Raw genomic sequence first — 20,683 nt, 5'->3', positions numbered from 1 at the left:
CGCCCCGGGCCTGTCTAGAACTTTCCCTCTCCCTCTCTCCTCACCGGCTTGGTCAAGAACCGACCCAGCTCGCTACGGCTCTTCTCGTTCTTGGCTGTGTGAGGATCTAGGCTGAATCTCAGCCTTACACACACACACACACACACACACACACGCACACACACACCCTGTGCAATTTGTGGACAGGAAAAGGAGAGGGAAAGTGAAGGAAGGGGTGACACTGTCCAAAAAAGAAATGTACTCTTTACCTGACTTTTTTTTTTTTGGGGGTCCGGTCGTGGGGCCTGAACTCTGGGCCTGGGCGCTGCTGTCCCTCAACTCTTCAGCTCAAGGATAGCACTCTACACAGAGCCACTTCCGGCTTTTTTCTTTTTGCTTATGTGGTGGTGAGGAATCGAATCCAGGGCCTCAGGCATGCAAGGCAAGCGCTCTACCACTGAGCCACCTTCCCAGCCCTCATTACCTGACTTTTGAAATGGTTACCCCTCTTACACTACCATAGTAATAACAATAAAATTACATTTTTAATTACATGTAATTACATTTAAAAAACTCTCAAATATCAAATCATTTAAAAGATTTTGTTATTAAATGTTAAAAATTTTAAACATTTTTAACATAGTAACAAAATTCTTTGAAAGGATTTGTCTTTTTTAAATTTTATTTTCTTGTAAAGATGCTATACAGAGCGGTTACAGTTACATCAGAGTAAGGTAATGAGTACATTTCTTGTCGGGCATTGTTACCTGCTTCGTTGTTTTTCTCTCACTATCCCTTCCCTTCTCTACCTACCCCCAAAGTTGGAAGGTTCATTGTGAGTATCATTGTTGGAATGGGTCATCTGTGTCCTCATTTCAGCATTTTGTATTCCCCTTCATCTCCCCAAATTAAATAAATGCAAGGTACCAAAATCAAATACAGTGACAAGAGGGATACACCACAGGAGAAAGAACATACAAAAGAAACAACGAAAAAAATCATACAGTACATTAAAAACAACAACGAAGAAAAACCTCGTGTCCATATTTTGGGCTTCACTTCATGTAGCATCATTTTATATGGTCGCATATACAAAGCTTTTGACCTTTTCTGCTCATCTGGTAAGATTTTAGTTTTATAATTTAGGAATTTCTAACTAATAAGTATTATTTCTAGTTAATTCTAATTAATTATAGTTAATTTCAAGTTAATTCTTTCATGAACTTACTTCCTTTTCACAACAAGATAGAGATTTTTTTCAGACACAAAAATGTTTGTTGGGGAGCTGGGAAGGTGGCTTAGTGGTAGAGTGCTTGCCTTGCATGCATGAGGTCCTCGGTTTGATTCCTAAGCACCACATAAGCAGAAAAAGCCGGAAGTGGGGGCTCAAGTGGTAGAGCGCTGGTCTACAGCTGAAGAGCTGGGGGACAGAGCCCAGGCCCAGAGTTCAGGCCCCACAACTGACAAAAAAAAAAATGTTTGTTGGTAAAAACAAACCAAGGCTAATTTATTTTGCTTATTCATTTTCCAGTCATGGGGCTTGAATTCAGGGCCTGAGCACTGTCCCTGGGCATTTTTGCCCAAAGCTATCACTGTACCACTTGAGCTACAGCTCCACTTTTCTTCTGGGTTTTTGGTGGTTAATTAAGTCTCAGATTTTCCTGCCTAGGTAAGCTTCAAAGCATAATCTTCAGATCTCAACCTCCTGATTATCAGCTGGGATTACAAGTGTGAGTCACCAACTCCCAGCAGTTTTGAGGTATTTTTGGCTGTGTGTGTATATGTGTGTGTGTTTAATAGCATCTTCCCATATTAGTCAAAGCTGCCCTTAAATTTGCATGTGGGAGTTGAACAGGTTACAAGTGTTTACTACCACCTAGCTATTTCTTTTTTGTCGGTCGTGGAGCTTGAACTCTGGGCCTGGGCGCTGTCCCTGCGCTCTTCAGCTCAAGGCGAGTGCTCTACCTCTTGAGCCACAGCACCACTTCTGGTTTTCTAGTGGTTTAGTGGAGACCAGAGTCTCACGGACTTTTCTGTCCAGGCTGGCTTTGAACTGCGATCCTCAGATCTCAGCCTCCTGAGTAGCTAGGATTACAGGTGTGAGCCACCGGCGCCCAGCTTCCACCTAGCTGTTTCCTAAAAGCACCAAAAGTCAGGCTTTGTACTACATTTTTGTTTTTTTTGAGGGGGGAGGGAGTGGTGCCAGACCTGGGGCTTGAAGTTAGGGCCTGGATGCTGTCCTTGAGCTTATTTCCTCAAGGCTAGTGCTCTACTCCTTTAGACATATTTCCACTTCTGTTTTGTTTTTTGTTTGTTTTGTGGGTACTTAACAAGAGACTCCAGGACATTCCTACCTAAGCTAGCTTTGAACCTTTGAACCCTGATCCTCAGATCTCAGCACACACATCAATCATGGGTTTAAACTGAGGACCTGGTCACTGTTCCTGAGATTTTGTTCTCTACTTCTTGAATTATACATAGCTTCACTTAGGGTTGTTGTTTTTTTTTTTCTCTGAAGCACGATCCTCAGATCTCAGTCTCAGTTGCTATGATTACAGGTGTGAACCACTGGTACCCAACTGTACTATTTTTAAAAAATTCTTTAAAAGAAGATTCTTCTCCCAACTGTCCATTATTCAACCTTATATTCTGAATGAAAAAGAGAGATTTTGTTTATAGTAAGCTGCTAAAAATCTTTTGAAGATCTCATGAGTAAGCCAGTTGGTTACGAGGATATGGAAAATAAATTAGAACACAGTAGAGGTCAGGAGGAATGGTGTAAGTGGTAGAATACTACAAAAAAAAAAAGACAGTATAGGCAAAAATTGAGGAATAGTAACTCAAAAATAATGGGGCTAGACATTAACATCTCAAAAATAAACAGAAACCTTTGCACAGTGATCTATGTCCAAATATGGTTTCTATTCATATTAAAACAATATTAGGTGCTTTTCATTCAAATAATGTTAACTATAAACCAATAGAAAAATGATATACTAGATGTTACAAATTTTCTTCCATAAAAATACGAAGTATTTAAGTAATCAAGTATTTAATACTCAGTGAAGTAATTTTTTCCAAGAAAAAAATTTAATTAATTACTATTGCCTTTATAAACCTGTAGAAATATTGCTGGAAGAAACAAATGTCATAATAATTTGTTACAGTAAATCCTGTCATCTGTTTAGATGACAACAGAGTTTGTTTATTACACATTTTTTTTTTCTGTCTGGTACTGGGGCTTGAACTGAGAGCTTTCCATTCCATTGAAATTTTCTTTTAATGCTGGTGCTCTAGCACTTGAGCCACACCTCCAATTTTCAGCTTTTTGCTGGTTAACTAGAGATAAACAACCTCACCAACTTTCCTGGCTGGCTTTGAACCTCTATCCTTAGATCTCAGCCTCCTGAGTAGGATTAGAGGCATAAGCCACAAATTCCAGACTAGAACATGTTTTGTAGTTTAAAATATTCAGTACTCAGAAAATGTGAAAAAACACTTTACTAAAATGACTACATAAACTGTATTGGTTATGAAACATACTGCTATACAAGAATATTTTCTTTCATTCTTCATCTGTAAAATGTTTTTTTTGTTTTTTGTGTGTCGGTTATGTGGCCTGAACTCTGGGCCTGGGCACTGTCCCTCAGCTCTTCAAGGCTAGCGCTCTAGCGCTTGAGCTGCAATGCCACTTCTGGCTTTTTCTATTTATGTGGTGCTGAGGAATCAAACCCAGGACCTCATGCATACAAGGCAAGCACTCTACCACTGAGCCACCTTCCCAGCTCCCTGTAAAATGTCAATAATCATCAAATGGGTTTCTCCTTATGTAAGACTTATCAGGAATCAGAAAGTTGAGGAGGGTTCCATGCTGACCTGAACTGCATCAGGCCAACTCTACTACAGCAGCTGAGGCATCTTAGGTGCCTGCAATGATCCTCCAACTTGTGACTAAATCAGGAACTCATCTGGTTGTCTTTCATGTACTTCTCAGATCTTCAAAGACTAACACACCATTAGCTGCAAGAGGACAGTGTCAAACATTTATTATACATTAACTACCTGCATTTTGACTTCTCAAAGAGTTTCTTTAGCTGCTGGAATCTCTCTGAAACCTGAAAAATTAAAAATGATAATAAACATCTCATTTTTTCATCTTTGATGCATATTTTCAGAAAACATCTATAAACAGCAAAAATTATCCTCAGTAACAGAGATGAAGTAATGTTTTAAAAAAGGGAATTTTTTTTTTTTTGTCAGACATAGGACTTGAACTCACGGCCTGGGAGTTGTCCTTGAGCTTTTTCGCTCAAGGCTAGTACTCAACCACGCTACCACAGCACCACTTCTGATTTTTTGGTAGTGAAATGGGGGTATGAGTCTCATGGACTTTCCTGTCTGAGCTGGTTTTGAACCACAATCCTCATCCCAGACTCCTGAGCCACCAGTGCCTTATTATGTTGATTGCTTACCTTAGCTTTCATTTGCTACATCTTATTAAATAAGGAAACATTACTAAATACTGAGGTGAAATAAAATGGTAAGGCATAAGGGAAAAAAATATCAGTCATTTCTGTCATGCTTCTTCCACAATCAAGCTTATTAGTCCTATAATAAGCCAAATTTTAAAATACACGAACTAGTAAATGTCTTTGTATCTTAACACACTGAAAATTATATCTGGGCTGGGGTTAACTATTTGCCTAGCATGTATATGACTCTGGGCTCTTTCCCCAGGGTAGGGAAATCTAAGTATGTCAAGTAACAGTATCTGTGAACCACCAGAGATGTAAAAATTGGATAATTACCTGATTTGGATTTTTATTCAACTTGATTGCCAAATATGTGAAGGTCTTCAGTGATGGCATTCTTTTCTGACACTCTAGTAAAATTTCCCGGTCATCATTTCTAAGGAAGGAATGTAAAGGTCATAAATTCCCCTGCTTTAATATCCACTAGTAAGTGATATTTTTAGTAAATCCAACAGGAAAAACTACATATACCAAAATATGAACAATACTTACCTCTAAAGACAAGTTTATGATTTTATTCTTTGAGCCCGTATGTATTTCCACAATTTTCTACAAATGCGTTATTTTTACTGATAAATTTTAATTTTTATCTTTAATTTTACCTTTCATGTATATACTACTTAAAACATTAAGGATCAAAAATGATTGGACAGAGTAAACAGAAAAACCAAAACTAAAACAAAATCCTCAATCACAGAAACTTCTAATTTGGACCTGTGTTTGTCACATGGTCTAATCTCTGAGACTTTAAGCTGACATCTACAAGTAACTTGAAATGAGTATTTCAGGATTGTGGCACTTAACAAAACACCACTAGCTTTACGAAAAATTTTCCCTCAGTAAGCATTCTCATCTAGTATAGAAACTATTAAACTCTAGGCCCACTATTCACAACTATGATTATCTTTATGTCTGAGGTTTGTTTTTTTTTTTTGTATCAGTCCTAGGGCTTGAACTCAGGACCTGAGCGCTGTCCTTGAGCTTTTCTGCTCAAGGCTAGTGTTTTACCACTCTGAGCCATAGCTCCACTTGTGGTTTTCTAGTAGTTAACTGGGGCTAAGAGTCTCAGACTTTTCTGCTGTCCAGGCTGGCTTCAAACAACCATTCTCAGATCTCAGCCTCCTGAGTAGGTAGGATTACAGGTGTGAGCCACCAGTGTCTAGCTGTGAATTGGGTTCTTAAAATCTGAATTTCTCAAAAGCTTACATAAAACTAAAGTACCATTTGTGAAAGTCTGGAAAGTTGAAATCTAGGAAAAAACGATGGACCCATCCATTTTTTTGCTTTACCACATTCACTACTTGTCATTCTTACTTTCTAAAATGTGTTTATATCTGTTCCTTCCAAATGAAAGAGTTCTTTTTAATTGAAAAAGTGAAGTTAAAATGCAGTGAATCAGGGCACAATGGTACACACCTAATCCAAGCACTTGGAATGCTGGAAAAGGAGGATCACAAGCTAAAGGCCAGCCCAAACTAGGTAGTAAGACTATCACAAAAAAAAAAACATAATGAAAAGCTCTACCCAGAGGGGTCATTTACATCCATATACACACACACACACACACACACACATATATAGATAGATATGAAAGCTATTATTCTAGACTGGGCTACAGAATAGCTGGATTGTACCCCCGGGATGTATCCCCAAGTAACTCTGGCTACTTTTTTTTTTTTTGGTTGGTCGTGGGGCTTGAATTCTGGACCTGGGCGCTGTCCCTGTGCTCTTCAGCTCAAGGCGAACGCTCTCCAGCTTGAGCCACAGTGCCACTTCTGGTTTTCTAGTGGTTTACTGGAGATAAGAGTCTCACGGACTTTCCTGCCCAGGCTGGCTTTGAACCGTGATCCTCAGATCTCAGCCTCCTGAGTAGCAAGGATTATAGGCATGAGCCACCAGCGCCTGGCTCTCTGGCTACTTTTGAAGTAGCTCATCATTTTCCTTGGTTTAGTATGGAATACAGAAAAAAATGACACCACAAAAAAGGCTCAAAACTTACTGGTGCCTAAAAGGTCTCAAAAGATTATTACCTTGTCCACGAAACTATAATTTCTCCCTTCTTTTTAATAACATTTTTTGCAGAAAGGCTAGCTGGCAAAGTGGCAAGTACCGCTGATGAATCATTAATCCCCGGGCTTGATGAGAGATCTTTATTCAATGTAAGAGTCCTTTTCTTATTGCTTTTCTTTTGTTGAACGTTGTCATTTTTATCACAATCTTGGTTAAGTTTCTTAGACTTTTCTCCATTAGTTAAGTCTCTTTCCCTTTTTTGTTTTTTCTGAGAATGATTTACATCAGAATAGTTTTTTCTTTTTTTGTGAGCATTATCCAAAGTCCCAGGTAACTCCAAACTATCAGAATTTGGTGGTGGCGTCAATTTTAAATCATCCTTATTTACTTCACATGAATCTGGTTTTAAATCACCCTTATTTACATCACATGAATCAGACTCTGGGGTCAAATCAATACAAGTTTCCTGAACAATGCATTCCACAGGCTTGTTTTTCATTTGCAACTTTTCTTCCTTACAGTTATCCTCATCCACACATATCACTTGACACTCTAAACCTTCAACAGCTAGTGTGGTGTCATTACCTTCATTTTTACTGTCATTTGAAGCATCTTGTGTCAAATCAATAAAAGCATTAATAGTATCAGACTGTGAAGAATTACCCAGTATTTGAGTGCCTTGATCTAATTTGCTTCCAGAACAACCAAACTGATCAACATTTAAAACTGCTACTTCTACGATTTCTCCCAAGTTTTTGGTCTCAGACACCGGATCTTTTGTTAGATCTATGTATGTGTCAGGAAGATGATCCTCAACAGAGTGTGGGATTTTTTCCATTGAAGTCAATTCTTCAAGGCTTTCAGGAACTCTTGGCTCCCATACTTGGTGCAACTTAAAACAATCATCAGCCACTTCAACACTGTGGCTCTCTTTACCTGAAGCATCTTTAAGAAATTCATATATTGGTGGAGCCTGAGTTTGTATCACAGAGTTCTGTCCATGAGTTGATTTGTTGCTATCAACATTTGTGTCAAAATTTTCCAATTCCTCTACAGATTTCAAAACCGTGTTCTGACATGAAACATATTCTTTCTCTGCTACTTCATCAGCTTCCTTTCCAACTTTGGGCAAAGATGTCAATGACCCATTAACAACCATACTATGTTCAAGACCAGGAGAGGTAGATGGTGCTGCACGCCGTATTTTCACAATGAAATGATCATTGGACTTTTCCATTATGACAGCATGCATGGGTAGATTAGGGTGGTACTGAAAGCCTGGAGCAACAGATCGGCTTGTCCACGATGACGAACAACTTGACTTACTGCTTGAGTTATCAGACTCCAGAGCTAAATGAATATCTTGTTCAGATGCATCCTCTTCTTCAAGTAAGGCATCTTCACTAAAATGTGCACTAATAACTTCTTCAGGAGTAGAACTTGACAAAACTTCAGGCTTTAGGAAACTCAGATGACCATCTGACTTCAGTGGTGATGGTACAGTCAAAGACACTGCGAGATCTTCAAAGAGTATGGAAGAAATGTAGGGTTTGCTCTTTTCTGAAGTGCATACATTATCTTTAGCTAAACCCATGTTAGCAGAAACTTCAAACATACAACTTTCATCTAACACATCAGGATGCACTGGCAATGAAAGCCCTGAAGACAGAGAAGGACCTTTTTCAGATGATAAGGACCAATTGTCATCACCAATCATTTTTGGACATGGAGAAGCTACTCCAGAAACAAGCTCTTCTGTTGTACAAGCTGGAATAGATTCACACTTAAGACTCTCTAGCAGCTGTTTCTCTGGAGTCTTTAATTCCCACTCAGTTTTTTCAATACAGTTAACACTGTTGTCCAAAAGATCAGAACCTTGTAACAAACTTTTAAATATTTCACCCATCTGTGCATCACTCACTAAATTAAAAGTGAGGCTAGATGCTTGCTGTTCAGTGAGGATCTCAAAACTACGCTCTGGCTTCAACCCTGTGTGTTGAGATACTGGTATATCCTCAATGGTGTTGCTTTCACTTTTGGCTGGTTTGGGAGTGCTAGGACAGCTTAGTTCCAAAGAGTGCTCTTCAGATTCAGGGTTCTTCATGCTTTCAAAGCAGGTGTTAACATTTCTTTTACTGTCAGGCTTCACTGTGTCAGTGTTATTTTGGGTTGGATGTTTTTCTTCAGACTTTTTACATTCCAGTAGAGACTTAAAATTCACAGAGTCTTCTGATTTTGACAATTTTTCCCTCTGAATTTCTTTGTTGAAATTGTCCTTATTCCTCTTCTGACAATATGAATATTGTGTTCTCTCTTTATACTTTTTAGCAAGCTTTCCTCCATTACTGTCACTTCCAAAGTTTATGGAATCACAAAATTTTACTAAAATTTTCTTAAGCTTTTCAAATAAATAATCAAGTTGTTCATCTACAAATTTCCACAGTTTCTTTTTCATATCTGGTAGTTGCTGTTCAAATAAACGATCAACTATGCCATTCTTCTTAACTTGCTTAAGGTTAGATTCAATAACATCACAGAGGTTCTTCTGTAAAGTAGTTACTGATTTAGAGATCTTGGAAAAATCAAGGTATTTAATTAATGATGTAAACCTCAAAGCTGCTGACTCAATAATCCTTTGAAACTGTATCAATGAAAATTTTACCTTGAATTTCATGTAACTTTTCCTTACATGTTTTCCTATCATTCGTAGCATATGCATAATCTCCCAAACAGAAGATGGTACAGTAATAATTGGAATTATTTTTTCTAAGCTGGAAATGCTCATTGTTTTATCCTTTCTCTTTGATTTTGAAGATCTGCTAGGTTCATTGGGTCTTTTATTCCACTTGCTATTGTTCCATTTGTTAGTGTTCGGAAATTCAACAGAAACTCTAGGTTTGGCACATATTTCAAAATGTTTTTGTGGTATAGATTCTTCACTGTCACTTCTAATTTCTCCTTCTTCCAATTCATCTAAAAATGATTTCTTACAGGAATCTACTTCTGTACATTTGTCAGATTTTTGAGTTGGGTTTTGGTTCTCTTTATTGAGACCAGGCAGACTCTTGGAGGTAGAATGATCTGAATTTGATGGAAATACATCTGCAGAAGAGAAATATTAAAGTCACAAAACCAGTGAATCATAGTCATTTGATATTCCTATCCTAAACAGAACAAAAGAACCTGTGCTAATGCCCAATACTTCATCTTTTTCATTGCTCTTTACTGGTCTTACAAAGAGCTCAGAGGGACTAGTTATATATAGCTCAGTGGTAGAGCACTTGCCAAGTATGAATTCAACTCCTGGGTTTGATTCCCAGTAAGGCAAAAGGGACTGAGGAGATACCTGTCAAGTGTAAGAGTTTGGTATTCCAACAATCACTATTTCACTTGAGCAGCTATCATCTACTTCTGTTATTTGATCATAGTCTTTGAACAAAAGTATACCTAAAACCTAGACCTAGGATATAGGTCAGTGCGCTTGGCATGCATGAAATCCTGGCTTCTATCCCTAGCAACAGTAGGTAGATATTTAACTAGCTAGATAAGTACTATTTGAAATAATCTGTCCTTTTACTTCCTTTTTTTTTTATGAAGAATCAAAGGGGCTGTATTATAGCTCAAAGAAAGTGTGTGCTGGGGCTGGGAAGGTAGCTCAGTGATAAAGTGCTTGCCTTGCATGCTTGAGGCCCTGGGTTCGATTCCTCAGCACCCATAAGCAAAAAAAAAAGCCGGAAGTGGAGCTGTGGCTCAAGTGGTAGAGCGCTAGCCTTGAGCTGAAGAGCTAAGGGGCAGCGCACAGGCTCAGAGTTCAGGCTCACGACTGGACCCCCCAAAACAACAACAACAAAACAAAAAAAAGAAAGTGTGTGCTTAGCAATGAGAAGCTACGAGATCAATCCCCAGCACCAAAGGGGAGGGAAACAGACAGATTTAAGAGCTACTTATATTTAGGGGCTGAGAATATGGCTTAGTGGTAGAGTGCTTACTGGCAGGCACAAAGCCCTGGATTCGATTCCTCAGTACCATTTAAATAGAAAAGGCCAGAAGTGGTACTGTGGCTCAAATGGTGGAGTGCTAGCTATGAGCAAAAGCAGCTAATGGATAGTGCCCAGACCTTGAGTTCAAGCCCCAGGACTGGCACGCACGCACGCACGCACGCACGCACGCACGCACGCACGCACGCACGCACACACACACACACACACACAAGTTACCTAGATTTAGATAAAGAACAAGGTCAGAATATTGTTTTAGTAGTATCAAGAACAAATGTAACCATCTGTTTTATGCTTCACATTTTCATGGGAAAGTGAGTTATAAAGAATAATATAAACTATTACCTTTATGACTATTATTATACAATGGAATATGAGATGGGCTTTCCATTCTAAGAATTTTTGCAACAGGTCTCACTGGACTATTCAGAGGACTGATAATTTCTGGAATAGGTCTCAGGTGACTTAAGTCGATACTCAAAACTGAGTTCTCATCATCATGATATACAGAGCTTATTTCCTCAATTTCTATTCTGGAGCCCATTAACTCAGTCTGTTGTGGTGACGATGGTAGAGCCTCTGTTGGTAAGCAAGGCTCCAAGTGACAAGACTTAGTCTCAACCACAGTACGTACAGGAGAAGGCTCAAATTTGGGCTTCCTGTCTTCTGAAAGGTTTACTGGCACACTGCTAAGTACTTCAACTGAAGGTATCTTAGGATTGTCACTGGTTTCAGTCACTTCTGTTGAAACAGACACCTTCATTTCCAAACTTTCAGAAATACCACAAAAATTCAAGCCATCCTGTCTTTTCATGTCCAATTCCAGACCACAGTTTTGAGAAGTATTGGTCTGTTTTACATCCATTACCAGAGAAGCTGCTGCCTTGGTATCATCCACAGTCTCTCCCATTTCTGATGATGATGTGCACAAGGATTCTCTTCGTTTCACTTCTGCAGTTGTTGAGATAGAAATATCTGTATCACAAATGGGTACTTCACAAGGCAAAGTGTTCTCAACAGACTTAACTAACAAACTATTTTCTTCTTCCACTTCACTTTCTGGAACACTGATTCTCAGTTCAGATGCTTCTGGAAGAGAAACCTTTGGTTCCAGAAGCTTTGATTTGGTTTCCTCTGACACAGCTTTATTAACAGAGGGAACAAATGTCACTGAGGACTCTAACTCACATTTGCCACTGGACGTAGGGACATCAGCAATTTTATGATTCTCCTGAGATACAGGCTGCTTTTTAGCAGGTGACAGAGTTAAGTTCAATTTTTCCATAAAGCTTAACTTTAAGTCTTTGTTTTTTGCTTCATTTGGAGCATCCACAGGATTCATTAAAAGCTCCTTATTTTCTGTGCCTTTAATAGCATTATTAAAGGCTTTACCTTTATCGCATTTTGGATCTTTCTTTCTCTTTAAATCTGTAGTGGTTTTCTTAATTTCTTTGTAAGTCTTTGGCAGATGTTCTGTAGGTGATTTTTTATCATTTTTCTTATGCCTATTTTCTTCTTTGTTTTTTCTCTTTCTCTTTTCTTCTTCTTCTTCTCTTTTCCTTTTATCTTCAGTTCTATGTCTTTCTGGCTTGAAAGGTGTGTTGGAAAGGTGCATAGCGTCCACTTCCTTGTGGGAGCTATGCTTGTAAGTTCGGCTTGACGAAGATGAACATCTTCCATCTTGAGAACTGTGACTGCTTACACTTCTCTCTCTTTTACAATCTTCCCTTCCTCTTCTCTCTTCTGGATAGTATTTACTGGAATTATGAGATTTTATTTCATTCTTGGAATGGGGAAGCACTGTTCGGTCAGGTTGCCGCCAATGATCTTGGTCCTTTACTAGTAATTTATGTTTTGGGTCACCTTTTCTTTCTTCTTTGTTCTGTGATTGAAGTTCTTTTCTACTCATATTTTGTGATCGTTCACTTTCTCTCTCCAGGTTTTTGTCATTTTCAGATTCAACTCGAGTATGTGACTTTTCTCTAGAAGTCTCTTTCTCCCAAGAAGAACTACGTTCACTTTTATATTCTGAATCTGTGCTGCTTCTAGACTTGGAATTTTTGCTCTCAGCCTTTGGTTCAGCAGGACCATGTTTCTCAGGACGTCTTTGTAGCCTTGGACTAGCCTCAGTGTTCCTTGGTTCACAGTTGTTACTTAAGTCTTTTCGGGTTCTGTCAGCAGTTCCTCTGCTATATGGGCTGTGAGAAGTATCTTTCCTCCCTCTTTTATTATCTTCATTTGAGATACCTTCACCAACTTGATCAGAACGTGACCAAACACCATTGAAGGTACAATGTTTCTCAGTAGGTGTAGGCAAAGCATTCTGTGTTTCAGAATGTGATTTTCCTTCCTTTCCCAAGTTTGGCAGTAGAGCGTTATGATGTATATCTTTAGGAACATCACTTTTAGTTTTGTTTTCAGATGTGGAACAATCATCCAAATGGGGAGTTCTGGATCTGAGATCTTTTGTTCTAACTGCATCTGATGTCCTTGAGACTTTATGATTATTTCGAAAATGTGGAAACTCAGATAATCTGGTAGAAACAGAAATTAATTATATTTAATAACATTCCAAATTTTATTTCCATGTAACACACTTTTAAAATTTAGGAGCCTTGCCAGGCACTGGTGGCTCCTGTCTGTAATTCTAGCTACTCAGGTGGCTGAGATCTGAGGATTGTGGTTCAAAGCCAGCCAGGGGAGGAAAGTCTGTGAGACTCTTGTCTCCAATTAACCACCAAAAAAACAGAAGTAGCACTGTGGGTCAAAGTGGTAGAGCACAAGTCTTAAGCAAAAGAGCTCAGGGACAGCCCTGAATTCAAGCCCCATGATCACCAATGACAAAAAATTACCATTGTGAACTGTGTAGCATTTCCTATCAAAATTTTCTATTTCTTATACACCAAAAAAAGCATCAATGGCCAACTGATGTGAAACCCAAAAGAAATATAGAGCTGTGATTCTTTCCTTAGAAGAATGACATGGATTTACTGTTGTTTTTTTTAAAAAGTCCACATCCTAATATAAAATTTGTCTTTTAGAAAACTGTTTTCCAAAATGTAGCAACTCCCTTTAGTTTTATTTTTGTTGCTGATTTTCCAATGTTCCTGTCTATGCAAAAATCTGTTCCTACTCAGTATTCTGGAAAATCCAAAACTAAAAGACCAGAAATAAGGCAAAATTGGTATAAAGCAAAAACTGACTTAAGAGACATATAACCTAAGGCAATATATAGATAGATCGTGTTATGAATTGAATAATATCATTCCTAGCAAAAAAAATCCATAATCTTATTTGAAGAAAATCTTTATAGGGGTAATCAACTTTTATATGTCATTAGGGTGAGCCATGATCCAATATGCCTAGTGTCGTTATAAAAAGGGGAAATTCTGACAAAAAAGATCAAAATAAGACAATGTAAAGACACACAGGAAGGAGACAGCATTTATAAGCCAAAGGACAGGTATGAAACAGATCCTTCCCTTAGAACCTTCAGACAGAACTAAAACTGCTAATACCTAGATGTTGGAATTACAGCATCCAGAAGTGAGACAATAAATTTCAAATTAAATTACCTATTTGTAATTTGTCATTATGACAGCCTTGGAACAGGTTCTGGAGGAATCTGAGGTCAGCCCAGGAAGAAAAGTTGGAGACTCCATCTCCAAAATAACTAGCAATAAAGCAGAGCTGAAGCTCAAGTAGTAGTGTACTACCCAAGCAAGCCAAGTGACAATAAGGCCCTGAGTTCAAACCCCAGTACAACTAAAAAGTAAGGTACCACTAAATAATGCAAAATGGTCCACATAATAGAACATTATTCACTCAATAACATAATTATTTATTGTCCAGAAAATTGAAAAAAATGTTGAGAACAAACACAGTTTCTGCTCTATACAGTAATCTTGTGGAAGAAACTATACTCAGTAATTCCATTCATGATTTAAAGAACTACAAATGAAAATGATGGTTAAGTCAAGACCAGAGAATTAATAAGTACTTAGTAATGAAGGAGAGGACCATTCCTGGCAATGAAAGGAGCCCACTCAAAGGCAAAACTCATGGTACTTCCAAAGAGCTGAAAGAATATTAACTATGACAGCTGGAGCGGAAGTACTGTGAATGGACTTCTGGACCAAGTTAATATTTATGACCTTTTATCCTAAAACAATTAAAAACCAATTATATATTTTAATCAAAAAAAGAGGATAAGACAGGCACTGGGGAATTGAGTACTAGTAGGATGGGAGTAGGTTAACAAGGAAGGTAAATAAGAATGAACAGTCATAGTAGATGTATGAAGATAAAGAATTAGTTGACATTGTTTTAGGAAGGGGAAGGTGGTAAGGGTAAGCGATAGAGGGGGTGAGATTGGTTGAAATGTGTGTGGAAATGTCACGATAAAACCCCCCCTTGTATAACCAATGTATGCTAAGAAAAAGTTAAAAGAAAGGAGGGTGGGATGAGGTCATTTGGGCAATACGGAATGGTCCAGATTTGTGCTTCACAATGCATCCTGTGGCTATTCTATACTATTGAGGAGAGGTAAACCAGAGACAAGAGAAAGCAAGACTGCAGGCAGAGATAGCAAAAAGCACAAAGATCACTGCTAGTTCAGATGGGAGATAGGCAGCAATAACTGCAGAACTAAAAGAGGTCAATGATTCACAAGATCATAAAGAGATAAACATGAGTATTGAATTTGCAGTATGATTGAAAGTTAAGCATCCAACAAAGAGTGACTATACATTTCAGCAAGCAATCTTGATGTGTAATTACTAAGGGCATCCCCTTTAACCCGTATGAATTCTAGTGTGGGCAATAAATGGTCACTCAATTCCTAGGACTCTAGTTTCCACTAACTAAATAATGAAGAAGACAGTCGACAGTCTACTGAGTTAGAAAACAATGGAAAACGTTGGGTGACAAATACATTTTCAGATGAGATAATTTTGAAAAACTTCTAAAGACATTTATGTACAGCCATCAAGTAGGATTGTATACATAAATGGAACTGATCTAGCATGGGTGAATTGTAGGAAAATCTTGATAGAAAAATGAAAGGATATAGACTTGGGCTTTCAGGTACTCAAACTCACAATATCCAAGTACAAAAATTAACCCCAGGAAGGAAACTAAAACTCATTAATTAGTAAATCCAAAGGAAAATACTATTAGGTAGCAGGAGATTGAACTGTGTCAAACAATGTACAAGAGGACAAGTGAAATAGAAAGTCAAAACTACTTGATGTTGATCAAAATGACAACTGCTTTATGGAGGCAAGAGTCAGATTGGGCGGGGTTTAAGAGTGGGAGAAAGAGAGGAAATGGAAGCAGTGAGTTCAGATATGTTTCTAAAGGCTTCACTATGAGGAGAATTATAAAACTTCTCCAAGTAGAATGTCTACCCCCTTACTGAAAAAAAAGATTACAAGCAAAATTCACAGAGAGACATCTACTTGAGAGGTTGTTATTAACAAGTATAGATGTCCTCCCCACCCCCGCTTTGCTAAGGATGAAATTAGGCCTGTGGTAGGCTAAACAAGCACTCTACTGCTGAGCTGTCTTCCTACCCCCTGCTGTCCTGGTACTTCAGTGATTCTGTGTGAACTTACAAGCAATAGTGACATATCAAATCTTCTCAAGGAAAAAAAAATACTTCATGCTTTAGAAAACCATATTCATGACAACGTACTATAAGTCACATACATACTAGTATGATAATGCATCATTATATTAATCACTAATCATATTACAACCATCAATATTTCATAAATTTTTCACTTTTCTGCTAAAAATAAAAATATATTCTAAATATCAATGCCCATGTAACTTGTAACAGATCTAACACTCTTTAGTTACTATACCTCTGGTGAAGATTATTTATTTCTTCATCCTTTCGGTTTATTTCCACTCTAGCAGTTTTGATAAGTGCTGAAATATTCTTCTTAAGAGATTGGTTTTCATTTTTTAAGCTGAAATTCTAAGATACACAATAATAAAATATATTAATAAAATAGATACTTACAGGGTATGAACAGTACTACTTACATTATTGCCTAGTAACTTTTTTGTTGCTATCATCTAGGTCTTTTTTTTTTTTTGCATTTATTTATTTATTTATTTTTGAGACAGGGTCTCACTAGATAGCCTAGGCTGGCCTCCAACTCAAGATCCTCCTGCCTCAGCCTCCCTGAGTGCTGGAATTACAGGTGTGCACCATCACATCCAACTTCCTTGTTTTTAATTTTTGAGACAAAGTCCGCCTATGTAGTCCAAGCTGGCTTAAATCATGGTATTTAGCTAAGGCTGGCTAGGAGCTGTCAATCCTCCCAAGTACTCAGACTCCCAAGTACTGCCAATATAGGCTGTGACACCATGCTCAGCTTGCTAACGATCAGTGAATAATAACTCCATGTTATGCATGTCATCTTATGTAATTGTTTGAAAACAACAACAAAATCAACTATTAGAATAACTATGATTCCCATTTCTTAGACAAGGAAGCTGATATTCTGAGAAGTAACTGATAGCAGAAAATCCCACTTAAAGTAAAAGTGCTTAAAAGAAGGATCCTAATGGAAAAACAAAAACAACAACAACAAAAAAAAACAGGTGGTGGCACATACATGTAATCCTAGCTATTCAGGAGGCTGAGATAGGACAATTGTAGTTTGAAGCCAGCCCAGGCAATAAAATCCAAGACTCTCATTTCCAAATTGACCACAAGAAAATGGGAAGTACAGCTGTGGCTTAAAGTTAGTAGAACACTTAAAATGGTAGGCTTAAGCAAAAGCTTAAGCCCCCTGAGTTCAAACCCCATGACCAAAAACAAAAGCAGGAAAAAAAAGGTTTGTCTGGTCCATCATATTGAAAATTAAAACCAAAAAAAGCAGTAAGAATATTATACTTAAACATTCAACCATGTATTAACACTCTGATAAACAAAGACAATTTGTTCTCAGATAAACATCAAGAGTTGATTAGTTCTTTAAGGGGAAAAGAAACAGAAGAGAACATTTTTACCAAAAAGTAAAAATCAGAACAGAACATCCTATTCCTGAGTTTTGAAGCACAAGCCCATGAAAGATCATTCTAGCAACAATTGGGAAGTCATCACTATTTTTCCATAAAAGTCATTTCAAAGCTTTCAATCTTTACTTCTTATGACTATTTCTTTGTGGGGCAGATAAGATAAGGTCTGCTATGTAGCCCAGGCTGTTCTGGAACTTGTGATATATTTGCTCACTTTCCTGAGTGCTGAAATTAACAATAGGTACCACCACACTTAACTTTTAAAGGCATTAATTTATAAATCATCCATTTGTTACTTTTATCAATTGGCTACGAGTTGGTTTAAGTCTGAACAGATCATTTATGTTAAAGTCATTTTAGCAATTCAACTTTCCTGTATCAATTTCATATCAAAAAGTAATGTTAGAGATTAGATGTGTCGCTCAAATGATAAGACTACATGCTTAGTATGTGGCAGCTCTGGCTTTAAACATCAACATAAAGGGGGAAAATCCTTCCTTATAGATTGCCAACACTTTATCATTTTAATTCCCATTTTTATACATGTTATAAATACGGGCTGTGTTACAGGGGCTGCAACTAAGTGGTAGAGCACTTACTTTGAGGATGGGGGATCCAGGTCTTGATTCCTAGTACTATATTTAAAAAAAACAAAGCGAAGCACTAGTGGCTCACACCTGTAATCCTAACTACTCAGGAGGCTGAGATTTGAGGATCTTAATTGGAAGCCAGCTCGGGCAGAAACATCACTGAGGCCTTAATCTCCAATTAAACAGCAAAAAGATGGAAATGGAGCTGAGAAGCTTTGAGAAAAAAAGAAAAAAACAACAACAACAAAAAGGGAGAATGTGAAGCCCTGACACTCAGTACAGGTGCAAACACACAAGTGAACACACATACACAAAAACAAGAGCTTCTTTATACATTACTAATGTTAGTACCTTAAATTCTATTCATAACAACAATTGAGAAAGAGAAAGACAGAGACAGAGAGAGAAAGAGAGAGATGGATTTTCACTATGTTGCCCAGAATCGGTCTGAACTTCTGGACTTGGTGCTTTCCCATCACAATCTCCTGATTAGCTAGTAAATTTTAAGACTCCCTACCCCCACTAGGAATTGAACCCAACTTTTCTTGAAGTTTGGTGGGTTTGTTTTGTTGTCTTTTTTTTTTTTTTTTGGCGTGGCCTAGCCTCTGCTACTTGAGCCATACCTTCATCCCTGCTTTTGGCTGGTTATTTTGGAAAGAGTCTCTAAACTTTTCTGCCCAGGGAGGCCTTGAAACTCCATCCTCTAAATAGCTAAATAGCAGCCTCCTGAATAACTTTATAAGTATAAGCCACTAGCACCCTCCTTTATCTTAAATGTTTACAAAGCAAAAATAAAAATATTCATCCAGGCACCAGTGGCTCACACCTATAATACTAGCTACTCAGGAGGCTGAGATCTGAGGATCGCAGTTCAAAGCCAGCCCGGGCAGGATAGTCCAGGAAACTCTTATCTCCATCCAATAAACCACCAGAAAACCAGAAATGGCACTATAGTTCAAGTGGTAGTGTGCTAGCTTTGAGCTAAAGAGCTGAGGGACAGTGCTCAGGCCCAGAGTTCAAGCCCTATGACCGACAAAAAAAAAAAAAATTCATTACATTGTTACCTGTGTCTGTATTTCCTTAAACTTCTTCATTAACTCTTTCATTTGCAGCTGACATTTTCCATATTCTACCTGCAACTGTGAAACATAAAAGAATTAATTCAATCACTATTTTAAATATTTTCACAATTTAAATGATTTTAAGAATATTTAAAGTTTTCAATCCACTAAGAAGGGTAAATGAGGGCTTTTCACTGACAGAAGTTAAATCAGATTACTTGAGGAGGGGATTTGTTTGTGAGGTCTTGCTATATATCACAGGGTTGCCTCGAATTTCTCATCCTCTTGCCTCAGTCTCCCAAGTGCTGAGATTACAAAGTGTGCACCAACACTGATGACTGATTACTACTAACCTAGTCACTAAAGAGAAATTAAATTTCATATACAACCTCCTTTATATCCATAAAATTCAAAGATAGCAGAAAGAAATTTATCTCACTTAAGTCTCAAAACACATTTTACAACACACAATTTAATTCAGTGTAAATCAAGGAAAACAAAATGTTGTAAATCATACTGACAGCCAAGTGAAATGCATTTTTATCTAAGAATTCCTAACCACAGAATATTTGTTTAATAGTAAGCTGCTGCCTGCTCTTCAATAAATACAAGAAAAATTAACAATCCTTAGTAACCAGGGCAACCCATACATCATTATATGTTGCCTCCTTTGCGGTTCCTTCTTCGGTCAGGATCTCTTCATATAAGTCCAAACAGTTTCTGAATGACACACTGGACTTAGAGGTACTATCTAAAACAACAACAACAAAATCCTTACGTTAAAATATTTATTAGGCTTCACGATGCCATGTTTATCTCAAAGGGTTATATATTTACTATCTCAACATTTCATGTAAATCTGTACTGATTTTACAGTTGACAGCTGGAAGATCAGTTTGCATAAAAATGACTGTGCCAGTGAATTAAGTGTGAAGATCATGTTTGTTGAAGACATTGAAAGATCTGATTCTAAAAAAGGTTCTAATTTGGAGAAGTCATTAGATTCTCTTTCTTACTGATATTTTCTTTTTGGGTCCGGTCATGGGACCTGAACTCTGGGCCTGGGCGCTGTCCCTCAGCTCTTCAGCTCAAGGTTTGCACTCTACCACTTGAGCCACAGCACCACTTCCGGCTTTTTTTTTCTACTTATGTGGTGCTGAGGAATCGAACCCAGGGCCTCAAGCATGCAAGGCAAGCGCTCTACCACTGAGCCACCTTCCCAGCCCCTTGATGCTTTTTTTTGTTGTTGTTTGGTTGGTTGTGGGGCTTGAAATCTGGGCCTGGGCACTATCCCTGAGCTCTTCAACTCAAGGCTACCACTCTACTACCTAAGCCACAGCGCCATTTCCTTATTGATGCATTTTAAAACATTTATAGTAACAGGAATTTTTTTTTTTTGGGTCCGGTCGTGGGGCCTGAACTCTGGGCCTGGGCACTGTCCCTCAGCTCTTCAGCTCAAGGCTAGTGCTCTACCACTT

General features: G+C 38.0%; 1 protein-coding gene across 4 annotated transcripts in view; it reads right to left on the bottom strand.

Moving 5' to 3' along the window:
- Positions 1-20,683, bottom strand: part of Casp8ap2 (caspase 8 associated protein 2) — a 31,512-nt gene that overhangs the window by 954 nt on the left and 9,875 nt on the right. For 2 of the 4 annotated variants that reach the window (XM_013016701.1, XM_013016700.1), the window contains exons 4-10: positions 19,856-19,956; positions 19,209-19,283; positions 16,387-16,502; positions 10,865-13,053; positions 6,542-9,623; positions 4,788-4,887; positions 4,042-4,094 (exon numbers count right to left, since the gene is read on the bottom strand). In XM_013016701.1, the coding sequence (XP_012872155.1) occupies positions 4,042-4,094; positions 4,788-4,887; positions 6,542-9,623; positions 10,865-13,053; positions 16,387-16,502; positions 19,209-19,283; positions 19,856-19,956 (5,716 nt within the window). Of the gene's footprint in view, positions 1-4,037; positions 4,095-4,787; positions 4,888-6,541; positions 9,624-10,864; positions 13,054-16,386; positions 16,503-19,208; positions 19,284-19,855; positions 19,957-20,683 lie in introns of those variants that run through there. The other 2 variants (XM_013016702.1, XM_013016703.1) reach the window with 2 other exon arrangements.

This window comes from Dipodomys ordii, unplaced genomic scaffold, assembly GCF_000151885.1.
Source record: "Dipodomys ordii isolate 6190 unplaced genomic scaffold, Dord_2.0 Scaffold32, whole genome shotgun sequence".
NCBI lineage: Eukaryota > Metazoa > Chordata > Mammalia > Rodentia > Heteromyidae > Dipodomys > Dipodomys ordii.
Note: the sequence above shows the minus strand (reverse complement) of the source record. Positions and strands in the feature narration are given on the sequence as shown.